The 12,008-nt window shown below is 59.0% G+C and overlaps 1 protein-coding gene across 3 annotated transcripts in view; it reads right to left on the bottom strand.

Moving 5' to 3' along the window:
- The window catches only part of WNT4 (Wnt family member 4), a 28,281-nt gene extending 16,279 nt beyond the window's left edge, over positions 1 to 12,002 (bottom strand). For all 3 annotated transcript variants that reach the window (XM_027109822.1, XM_027109823.1, XM_027109824.1), the window contains exon 1: positions 11,843 to 12,002. In XM_027109822.1, the coding sequence (XP_026965623.1) occupies positions 11,843 to 11,919 (77 nt within the window). In that variant the 5' untranslated portion in view covers positions 11,920 to 12,002. The remainder of the gene's footprint in view (positions 1 to 11,842) is intronic.
- Between the last annotated feature and the right edge of the window lie 6 nt (positions 12,003 to 12,008).

Genomic DNA, 12,008 nt, shown 5'->3' with positions numbered 1-12,008 from the left:
GGCAATCCCACAGGCTGCTGTGAGAAATTAACGTGATTTGACGTGGCTGGTGCATCTGGCTCTCGGCCGGCGCATCTTGGGTGCACCGTAGCTGTGAGGATCTCGCCCTTCCCTGGCAGCTCGGGCTGGTGGGAGGTGGGTGGTCTTGGGCTGAGGCAGTCCCACCTCCCCTCACTTTTCCTGAATTCCTTGCCTTCCGGGAGCCTCACAGCCTCCTCTACCAGGTCCTGCCCAGAGGATGCACAGAGGCTGGTAGTGTCCCGAAGAGGCCTGGGCAGAAGCCTGAGCTTCTCAGAAGGGAGACAAGGGTGGGAAGGTGGCTGGGGGTCCGGGGAGGGTGCATCTGCAAGGGGAGGGGGCTGACAGCTCCTCTGCCCTACCTAGGTGCATCCCCTGCCTCTACCAGCTACGGAGCTAGTCCCACCTGGCGCTCTTGGCCTGCAGGGGGCACCAAGAGCCCGGCTACTGGCCGTGGGCCAGGTACACGTTTGGGAAGCCACGGGTGAGGAGACTAGCAACTGGGCCTAAAGCTGGAGCCTTTCCTGCTCAGATGCCAGGATTGAGCTCTAGGAGAAGGTGGGGCCCCCTATTCCCTCTGTGACATGGGGGCACAGAGCTGGCCTGTCCCCATCTCAGCCTCTGCTCCCTCTGTGTCCTGCCAAGGGGCCAGGTGGGGCTGTGCTGGGGCCCTGGCTTCTGTGTTCAAGGCAGGGGTTCTCTGGGCAGGAGGAACAAGCTGGGGAGGCCTGGCTGAGCCACCAACCCACTGTGGGACCTTGGGCAAGTCCCCGCCCCACTGGGAGCCTGTCTCCTCACGGCACCATAAATGAATGGGTCTGTGTCCGCTGGGACGGGGGATGGGTTCAAGCCTCAAAGTCCCCCTGGCCCCATGCCAGGCAGACAGACGGAGCCCCTGCCATTGAAGAGGCGTGAGATGGACCTGAGGGGCCACCCACCCCCGCCTCCCGTAAGCTCAGGACTCAACGAGGGACATGGGCTGAAATAACAGTAATAGGGATTTAGGGGTGAGCTGCTGGCCTCCACGGGTGTGAGTCACTGGGACAGCTTCCAGGAAGAGGCTGAGAACCCTCTTCCGCTGAGGAGTGTCCCTGCCCCCAAGGTTGGCACCAATGCCCACCACCCCCAGCCCCTGCCTTCATCTGGCTCCACAGCTGTCCCCTTCCATGCCACAGGAGGCATGGCCCCAACGCACCCTGGTTCTCTCAGATCCCAGGGTCTTGCCTGGGAAGGGCTGGGTATCAGAACTGGAAATGGAACTGGGAATGGAGTGGGGAGAGTTAGGACCCCAGGCATCACACACCCTTGCCCACACTGCTTGCTCGTTCTGGTATCTGGTTAGGGTGCCTGGCCTCATTTTACAGATGAGCAAACTGAGGCCCAGAGAGGTGGAGTGACTCCCCAAAGTCACACTGCTAGTGAGTGGCAAAGCTGGAATGCAAACCCAGCTCACACTGGGACCTCTCTTTCCCCTGTACCCTGGTTGTGGATCTGCCTTGTTTGACAGCTGCAGGGGGCTAACACCACCCTCGGTGTCACGTCCAGTCTGTGGCCTCCTCGATGCCTAGCACAGGGTGTGGCACCTAGAAGGTGCTCAATACATGCTTGCAGCATAAATGGATGACTCTATCCTGACTAGGTCCCCTCTGCTCCCCTCCTGGCAGAGTGCTCAGGGCTGGGGGCGGGGCGGTGAGGGGAGAAAGTGGAGGCTCTGTGGCTTTTTGCTCTGCTGAGGACTTGGAGACCCTTAGGGGCAAGGCCCAGCTGGTTCCAGGGGCCTCAGGAATCCCCTCTCTGCACCCTCAGGTGGCTCAACCTTTCCTCCAGAGACACGCGTGCTACTTACTGACCTGGAGCTGGGCCGGCTCAAATGTCAACTGCACAAGCCATTCCTGGAGGAGACCAAGAGCCTGGGAGTGTGCGGGGGTGGGGGTGGGGGCGCTGACTGCGTTGGGCTGGGTCGGCCTGTGGAGGTCCTCGGCCATCCCTGCTTCTTCTCTCATTCTGGTTGCATCACCCCAATGTAGGCTTCTTCTTGCCACTGCTGAGCACAGGCTTAGCCATTTGCTACCCGCTGCCCCGGCCACGCAGGACTCCAGCCACAGCCGTGCCATCGATCAGGTTACCCCCCCGCCCCCAACCCCGGGCCGCCTCGCTGCCAGGCAGCTCGTGCCCCGTCTTCTCCAGCGGGGGCTCCGGTCCTTCAGGCTCCTCCCAGGAGGCCCTCCCCACGCCTGGCCCGTGCCTGCAGCCTGCGAGGCTGGAGGGCCCTGGCCCTGCCAGGGAGATCAGATCCTCTCGGCCACCTGCTGTTTTCATTAGAAACTAAAATTAGCTGGGCTTGTCCCAAGCTTTTCCAGGTTTGCTTGCTTTTTTAAAAAAATATACAAATTCCTAGAGGAAAATCCGCACCTCTTCGCGACTCCTGCCCAGCTCTCGCTCTGCGCGTCAAGAGGACAGGGGACGGGAAATAGCTGGAGCGTTTGGGAGGCCAAGCAGATCAGCGTCGTGGGTCCTGGCCCCATGGTCTCCAGGTGGGGGCTGGGACGCCAGTCCAGGCCTCTCTACCCCCTCCCTCTGGCTTCCCCACCCGGCCGGGCCACATTTAGAGCCTCCTCAGGAGCGGTCGTGCCTGCCGGCGACACCAGGGGGGAAGGAGGCCAAGCGGCAGGAGGAGGAGCCGGAAGGAAATGAGCCCCTGATGAGGCGAGAGCGGCCTGGGGAGGCGTGGCCTGGGGAGGCGTGGCCGGGTGAGGGCGAGAGGGACCCAGACCCATCCGGGACTGTGCTCCTGGCAGGTGGGGAGCGCCTCGTTCCCTAGGAGCCTTCCACACCTACAGTTGTCCTCAGACCTTTGAGGGTTTCTGTACCCGTGGTCTTAGTCTCCTGCTGTCCTCTTCCCTACAGTGTCCCGGTCCCGGAGACTCTTATCCCTTCGCGTGGCAGGCAGCGTGGTGCACTGTGCAGGAGAGATGGACAGTCTGGGTCAGCGTCCCATCTCTGTGTTACTGAGGCAAGAGAGGGAATATCTTTGAGCCTCAGTGTCTTCACCTCTAGAATGGGGAGAAGAATAGTTCTGATCTCAGGAGGCTTAAGTGAATTAAATAGTCACATAGTAGGCATTCTTCCCCTGTTGGCAACAGTATTACATAATCATCATTAAGATGTTTATCATCACTGTCATCATCATCATCATCACTGCCCTCTCAAAGCCTCGTCATAGTCCATTGAGCTGGACCCTCTTCTGGACCCCAGACAGTTCTAATTATTTGTCTTCTTTGGCTTGGTTCCATCAGCTCTCTTCCACCTGGGTTCCCAGCCTGTTTTTCAGCTGAGCACTCCGGAGGGCAGGGCACACGCCCATGGGGCACAGTGGATCACTTCAGCCTCGATCCCAACTGTCGATTTTCTTTTTTTTTTTTTGGCCACGCAGCATTCGGGATCCTAGTTCCCTGACCAGGGATCAAACCCGTGCCCCCTGCAGTGGGAGTGAGGACTCTTAACCACTGGACAACCAAGGAAGTCCCCCCCAACTGTAGATTCTTGATAGTCTCCGGACAGAGTATGCAGAGTTAGAGAACGTGTTTCCAGCGATTCTGGCCCATCAGATGGATCCTCCAAGGACTGGGAGTATGAGGGATGGGATGGTCCTGTTAGGAGATTAGGAGCTGGGGACACTGGGGTGAGGAGGGCAGGGACAGTGGGGATCTAGGACTAGCTCAGGTGTGCCCAGGGGACTTGGAAACCGTTCATGGGACTAGATGACTAGAAGAAAGGGACCTCATGTCCCTTGTCACTTGTGCTCTTCAAACAACAGCCACGTCCTTTACTATATCCTTATATGGATATATATCCATATATCCATGCAGGGTTGTCCAGGTGGGTATCATCCCCTCCATTTAAAAAAAAAATAAATTTATTTATTTTACTTATTTATTTTTGGCTGTGTTGGGTCTTTGTTGCTGCACACAGGCCTTCTCTAGTTGCGGTGAGCAGGGGCTACTCTTTGTTGTGGTACGCGGTCTTCTCACTGTGGTGGCTTCTCTTGTTGTGGAGCACAAGCTCCAGGCATGCGGGCTTCAGTAGTTGTGGCTCACGGGCTCTAGAGCGAAGGCTCAATAGTTGTGGCGCACGGGCTTAGTTGCTCCGCGGCAGGTGGGATCTTCCCAGACCAGGGCTCGAACCCACGTCCCCTGCATTGGCAGGCGGATTCTTAACGACTGCGCCACCAAGGAAGCCCCATCCCCTCCATTTTACAGATGAGGAAACTGAGGTTCAGAGAGCCATGTGTTCAAGGCCGTGTCAGTGGTGGTCAGGATTTGAAAACAGGTCATACTGGCTCCTAAGCCTGGGCTGGCTGATCAGGCTCCAGAGAGGGCCCAGGGCATCGAGGGCATGAGAGTTTGGCATCAGTGGACAATGATTTGAGGAAGGTGGTGTTCTTCTTTGATTGATGAGTCTTTCTAGAGCCCCATGTCTCTTCTGAACTATGGTGAAGGCATCTTTCAGGGCTGCTTTCAGGAGTGAGGGGTGCTGGGGAGGGCAATGTCTCAGGGGTTATGTGGCTGCCTGGACAGCATCTGGGCCGGTGGTCTCTGCAGCTACTCAGGCCATGGAAGGAGTTGCTGTCACTGGCCTGAACCCCCTGGAGGGGCAGCCAGCGAGGAGGGGCTGGCCTTGGAGACATTCCCAGTGGTGGTGGGGTGGTGGGTGCTGCGTCCACGCCACCTTCTTCCCAGGTGTAGCATAACTCTAGAGTTCTCAATGCCCAGGTCACGTTCTCTTTGTCCCCAGTGCATTTCCCCAGCTGGGGGGAAATGACAGCCTCCTCTGGAGCCCAAGGCCCCACTCCTGTACCTTAGGGTGCTAATTCGCCCTCTACCTGTCTCCTGGGATCCCTAGCTCCCTTTACTCCCCATCCGCAGAAGCCTTGGCACCCGTATTTTCCGTCTCTTGACATCCCAGTTTCCATTATTTTCAGCTCCCTGTATGTCTTTCCTGTCCCCCACCTCTTATTTGGGAGCCCCCCCCCATTTCCCATCTCACAGTATTTGTTCCCAGGGGTGCTGGTGGCTGACTCAGGGCCAGGAAGTAGCCACTCAGACCTGAACTTGGATGGTTCCAGAGCTGTGCAAGAGGTGAGAATTTTTCTTCTCTCTCTGGGGCAGGTGTGCTTGTGGGGTGAGTGGGTGTCAAATGTAAGGCACTTCCTCACCTTGCCTTGCCCCCCTAATTTACCAGCAGAGAGCTTCTCCCTTGCAAAGACCCATCCAACCCTCGTCCCCAGGGTGCCTTTCCTGCCCTTGGAGACATCGAACCATTGAACTGTCCTCCCTAGCTCGGCTGAGGGAGCCCTGGGGTTGAGGACCAGGGAGGGATGGGGAAGCTGCGCGAGCTGTCCAGGGCCGGCGCTGGCTTCCTGGAGTGAGGCTCATGCTCTGGTGGCTTCAGGTTTCTAGCGAGTTCCTTGGCCTTGGTGCACCCCTTCTAACGGCCCAGTCCTGGGAGAGCCTGTGGCTGAGCCCGCACGCCCACCCCAACAGGGCAGATGGGAAAACCTTGGTTCCTCCCTTGTCGCTCATCACCTCCAGCAGAGATGACTGGCTAGGTATATGGGCTGCAGCTCTGCTTTCACCTGCTGCAGGGAAAGTTCTGGGAAGACAGTCAGGAGACCTGGGGTAGAGTTCCAGCTCTACCACTCATATGCTCTGTGACCCCAAGTGCCTAGCACAGTGCCTGACGGAGCGTAGGTCTGGACAAGTAAGTGCTTGACATGACTGAATAGGGCTTACCAGGCACTCACTGTCCTGCTTGGAGGCTCTGTGTCCCGGGAGGGGGCTAAGCTGATCACTTCTGAGAACCCCTCTGACTCTGATGGCTGTGATTCCGCCCTCTATGCCTGGGGCATCAGGACAGCTGGGCATCACTGACTCAAGAGGAATACCCTGCTGTCTCCAGTCCTTGGCAAAGAGTTCCTGGGACCCAACCCTGCGATGATATGACTTGTGTGTGAACAGAGTGAGAAACAGGGTCTGAAAGCACCCTCCAGGGTCACAGCAGGGAAGAGCCCCCTCTAGTTTCATCAGCAATTTCATGCTGCTTCCAATGGGCCGCTCCAAAGTTCCCCCGTGAACTGCGAGCTGTCAGGGGGTTCCTTCCCTCCCAGGACACACCCCTCCCTCTTTCCACCCTCCCCGCCAGCCTCTCTTCTCAGACCAGGTCCCCTCTGCTGCGGGGGTTCTGACTTGGCCAGGGAACTTTTAAAACAGAGTTTGGTTTCAAGTTTGCCAGGAGATGGGGGAGGTGGAGAGGGGTTTGGAGCGGGGAAGGGGGAGCTGGGGGGGGCGGTCACGGCAGGGAGCGTGCCTTCTCTCGGGTTTGGCCGAATCACAGAAGACACAGTTCAGGACTCAGAGATAAAACCTGGCAACTCCTGTAGAAATCTGGACAGCAACCATGGGGTCGCAGCTTCGCCTCCCAGCTGAGTTTGCTGAGCAGCTCTTGCAAGCTCGTTTGGAGCGGGGGGTGACTGGGGTGGGGGCAGCTGTGACGCAACCCCCACCCCCATCAGCGGCTCCCTGGCCAACTCTGTGCCCAGTTGGCTCAGGCCAAGCCCTTCTTCCCAGAGGGAGGAACAAGAGGAGGAGCCGTGGTACAATTGCTCAGCTTTCCAAATGCACCCACAGGGCCCGAGTTGGGCGAGTTTCAACAGGTTTGGGGAGCACTGTCTTGTCAGATGCTGAGTTGCTCAATTGCTAATCCAGGGTTGAGGGAAGAAAGTCAAGCCATAGCAGACAGCTGGGTCGTGACTGCTGCCTGAGCAAACCCCTCGGGCAGAGCCTGGTCCCGGGGCCCTGGGAGGAGGGTGAGGGGAGCGAGCCTTAGCCTGGCTCTGAGCGGGTGGCCTGGCCGGGAGCTGCGGGCCAGGACAGCGCATCTGCCAGGTGACAGCCACACGTCCTGACACCCACTTTGGCACATCTTAGCATCACCTGAGGCTCAAGGCAGTAGAGCAGAGCCTCCCTCCCACTCGAGGTCTTTGAAAGTGGGGCACGATGTGACAGCAACTTACAACCCTCTGGAGCGAACAGGCCTGTCCTTTGTTTGTTTATCAAATGTTGACTGAGCCCCTACTACATGCCAGACATATGCCAGGCACTGAGGCTGCTGAGCAGTGCTGATGCCACAGCCTCGGCCTCCAGAGGTTTCTAACCTTGTAGAAGGAGCCACATTATTAGACTATAGTTATATACAATATGAGACAGTTCTATAGGCAGGGGATAAAAACCATGAGGTCTGGACATGTGAGAGCAAGTTCAAGTCCTGCTTCTGACGTGCAGAGTGTCCTTGGGGAAGTCACTGCACCTCTGGGCCTCTGAAGTGGGGCTGAAGACAATACAGACTCCCTCCTCTGAAGGGGGAGGGGGAGAGGTCATGTGGTTCTTATAGGGAAATGGCTGTGAAAATGCTTTGTCGGCCACCGATTCTCAGCCGGGGGACATTTGGCAATGTCTGGGGACATGTTTGGTGGTCACCTAGTTGGGCGGGTGCTACTGGTGTCTAGCGGGTAGAGAGGCCAGGGATGCTGCTAAACTTCCTACGGTGCACAGGACAGGCCCCAATATCAATGGTGGATTTGAGAAATCCTGGTGTAGACTGTAAAGAGCTGTGCGTGTGTAGTGATTATGACTCAATGCCCAGAGCCATGGGAGGTGATCCAAGGGGGTGGGTTTTTGCTGTTTAGAAGGGAGCGAGGGATCCTTTATAGCTGGAGACTAGGCTGACACTTCTTGGGGGAGACAGACCACACCTTTACCTGTGGGGCTGGCTCTGCACATCTTGGCTGGCTCTGCCCACACCTGGTCCAGCAAGTTGCACCCAGAGTGCCAGGCCTCACTCTGCTCACGGGCAGGGCAGTTACACACCTCTGCTGCGTGAGCAGGCACATGGGAGCTTGGCCCGGAGACGGAGGTGCACACCTGCGGGGAGTCAGATCCAGTGCGCAGGGAGATGCCTCCCCCAGGGGCACCGAAGGGCACTCCCAGCAGCAACTCCTCTGGCTGGCAGGATTTGCCCGGGAGCCCGGCTGGTCTCCCTGGCTCTGGGAGGCTCTTGCAGGGGCCCTGGCTGAAGAGCAGGGAGGCAGCAGCCTAGGATCCTCCCTGTGTGACCTGTGTAAGATCACAGGGTCTGGACAACACAGTTTTGGGTAGATGGCGCTTGGGGGCAGCAGCCTGAAGGCCCGTTCCCTCCATCATCTCTGTAACCAGGGGCACAGCTCCCCCAGTTCAGTGACAGCTGCCCTCCACATCCTGCAGCAGCCACGGCTGCAGTTTCTATCGCTGTGCCTGGCACTGTTCTCAGCATGCCACATGCACGGGCTCTCTCTGGCCTCATCACCCCCAAGCATGGGTACCGTTTTACAGATGAGGAACCCGAGGCTCAGAGAGGTTGAGTAACATGTCCAAGGTCACTACTCTTGTCAGTGGCAGACCACCTGTCCTAGCCACTCTGCTGGACTACCTTTGAGTGGAGCACAGGCCCCCTGCCCTCGCCTACTGGGCCTCCGCTGGGGCCCCAGCATAGCGCATCACTGCCTTTCTTCAGGAAACCCACAATGATGAAACTTTAGTTTATCTATTCTCTAACTCTTCCAGTACTTCCATTTGGGGTTCAGAACAATCTGCTGAGGATTGTGGCCCAGAGGGAAAAAGAGGCCCATCCAAGGCCGCCCAGCACTGGGGACCAAGCTGGGACTGGAACCCTGGTCTCCCGACTTCCAGCATAGCCCCAGTGCCGGGGGGAACATTCGGAGACATTTATGAGCCCAGGTCTGGGGCAGAGTCCGGGCCTTCCACCGATGGACTGTTTTTATCCCTCCATCCCTCCCTCGGTGGGAGCTGCTACAAGCTGTCAACTCACTCCTGGTGCCAGACACAAGTCTAATCAACAGCTTCCAGCTTCTCTGGGCTTGCCCAGGCCTCAGGCTGCACAGCCCTCCCATCTCCAAGCTCCATCCTGCCCAACAGCTGCACGCAGCGGGACACCTGGCCTCCCCTCCAGGCCACCCGCCCTTCGGAGACAACAGATAGCACTGGCTCTTGCAGCCGGCCAGCCAGCCGACCCTGGACGGAAGCCTGACTGCAGGTATTGCAAGGGGAGTGGACACCCAGGCCTTGCCCCTCTGAGAGCGCTGCCAGCCATCTTCTTGGGGCCAGACCTCCAGCGTGGCCCACACTTGAAAAGACACAGTGCCAGCTACCATGCCCGGATGGACATCTGCCCACCAGAAGCTTTTCCTTCTAGAGGTAGCTTTTGGGTCAGATGCCTCTGTCATTTACTAGCTAGGTGACTTGGGGCAATTACCTCTGTGATCCCCAATTTTCTCATATGTAAAATGGGATTCAGATGTTGTCAGGATTTAGCTAGTACAGGGGGAGCGGCTATAATCATTATTGTCATGATTCTACAACCTCCAGGCCAAGTCCCCTCCATGACCGCTCCAGCTCACACTCAGCTCTTTCCTCTGACAGCAACAGCGTGTTCATGGTTCATGGTTCATTCGTGATCTGCTTTTATCTTGTCTTCCTCTTGGAGACCAGGCTGTGACATCTATTTCCCCCAGAGCTGGACCAGTCCTTGGCCTGGGGATGGACCCTGTCTTGGAATGTGCCCAGAGATCTCTTCTCCATCATAGCCTGTCTGGTTTGGCAGCGTCCTGGGAAGCCCCTTGTTCTTCCTGCCTTGGGCTGAGCAGAGAGACCCTTGGCTCGAAGCCCAGGGTGGTGCAGGAGTGAGCTGGGTCATCCGGAGACCTGCTTCGTGGCAACCTGAACCATCACGGCTGCAGAGAACAGGTTTGCCAACCTCTCTTCTCTCGAGAAGGCTGCCCCTCCTCACCCCCCCCCTCCCGCCCCCGCCACAGCGCAGCACGAGAACTGAGCTGCTGGAATTCCCCATGGTTTGCGTGACCCAAAGCTGGGGCTGCCTCCCTGGCTGGGATTTCAGGCTGGGATGTGGCTGAGGGTGGGTGGTGACACCACCTGGGCCACACTGGCTCAACCTTGGGACGGCTTCAGGGAAGGGCGTGTGTCACTGGCTGGGAGTCAGAGCACCTGGGTTCAGTTCTCAGCTCTGAGCTTGAGCAAGTAGCTTCCCCTCCTGGGGCCTCAGTTTCCTCATCTGTAAAATGAGCCAAAACGCTAGATGCTCTTGAAGGACTTTGCACTGTGGATGTCGTGCTCTTTCCCGACGGCCCGGGTCAGACCCTTGAACTGCCGCTTCCTCCTCTGCCTTTGAGCAGCCTTCAGCCCGGGGCTGGTCACACCCAGTTCTCGCTCATGCTCCCTTTGGAGACCCCGGCTCTGAACCCATGCTTTCCAGAGTCAACTCCAGGGACCCTAGACTTCCCCAAGTCCAAATCAGCTCCCCTCCTCGGCTCTGCGACCCAGGCCCCTCTCAGGGGGATGGCCTACTGGGGGTAGTGGGAGGGAGGTGGTGGTGCCATGGTTTCTGTACACTTTGCCACTGCCCCTGAAGTGTTAATCGAATTCAGTCTCCAAGAAAAACAAAAGCTCCGCAGCCACTTCAGCCTGCCTTGGAGTCGCTCACTCTTGCTCTCAGAACAGCTGGGAGAATTCCACATCACCTCCGTCCCCCAAGCCCTGGGTGGCTCTGACCCCAACGAACACACTCCTTCCAGCCTGCGGGGCCCTGGAGGCTGCAATGACCTCATAGCAACAGCCATTGGACACTCGGGGCAATTTCATGGGAGATATTTGTTCTTTGGTCTTGATGCAGAGAGAATTTTTTTTCCTCTCCTGCTGTCTCCATGGAAACCCCAGCTACACTGTTGGCGATCCCCCTTCCCACCTCATGCTTCTCAGATCAATATTGGAGCTTGGCTCCCCACTGGCTGCCCACAGCCGATGGGGGCAGAGCTCTGGGCAGAAGGAATTGGGACCAGGGTTAAGCCTGGGACTGGGGGAATGGTCACTGAGGGAGATGAAGAAGGGGTCCAGGGTCCTCCTGCTTCCCTGTTCACCCACTCATGGAAGCTCATCCTTTAGAATACCCCCACCCCCCGAGCTAATCTTCCCAGGGAGTCCCCTGAGCCAGGCCCAGTCAAGGAGAAACAGACAGGTCATCAGCGGTCACTACCCCTCCCTCCTTAGGTGAGACTGAGGGAGGTGGAGGGCTGCTGTGCTCTTTAAGGTCTGGACGGAGTTTCTTCCTGCCCCAGGGAGAACCAAGGCCGTCCAGCGTCGGCTGCGGTCTCTCGGATGCCGGGCGTCCCGTCCCTTCCCTCCTTCTCTCCCGGCTCCCGCCCCCCAAGCAGAAACAGGTCTCTGCACGCCTCCAGCCCAGCCCGCAGCGCCGCGCGGGGCAGGTCGGCGCGGGGAACTAGCCCCTGTACTTCTGGGGATTAACCTGTTATTAGGAGCCAGGGTTCTTCCCCGTAATGGGCTTCCTCGGCGACCTGTCAGCCCAGCCCGGTCTGCGCCCCGCGCCCGGCACCCCACGCCGGCCGCAGTCTCGCTCTCGCACCCCTTGCGCTCTCGGGCTCCCGAGGCCGCCTAGGGGTGCGGAAGCCGCCGCCACCCTTGCAGCCTCTGGGCTGGAACGTGGGCAGAGGGGTGTCCGGAGGGAGGCCCGGGCGGTGTCGGCGGCAGTGCAGAGGGCGAACGAGCCTCGCGTCCCGCGGCCGAGACACCTGCCGGGCGCCCCCGCGCCCGCTGCCCCGCGCTGCCTGGCACCGACCGCTGCCCCCGGGGCCTGCGCCGCGCCGCCCCGCCCCGCCCGGCCCCCGCCCGGCCCGACTTACAGCCAGTTGCTCGCGGCGGCCGAGAAGACGGCGAAGACCAGGAGGCGCAGCGAACGCAGGCACGAGCGGGGACTCATGGTGCCGCCGCGGGCGCCCGGCCCCGGGCAGCGGCTGCGGCCGCTGGGGGCCTCCCGTCGGGGCGGCAGGTGGGCGCCCCGCGGGCGGG

Source organism: Aethalodelphis obliquidens, unplaced genomic scaffold, assembly GCF_003676395.1.
Source record: "Aethalodelphis obliquidens isolate GAN/ISIS:26980383/991018 unplaced genomic scaffold, ASM367639v1 scaffold9, whole genome shotgun sequence".
Classification (NCBI taxonomy): Eukaryota; Metazoa; Chordata; class Mammalia; order Artiodactyla; family Delphinidae; genus Aethalodelphis; species Aethalodelphis obliquidens.
Note: the sequence above shows the minus strand (reverse complement) of the source record. Positions and strands in the feature narration are given on the sequence as shown.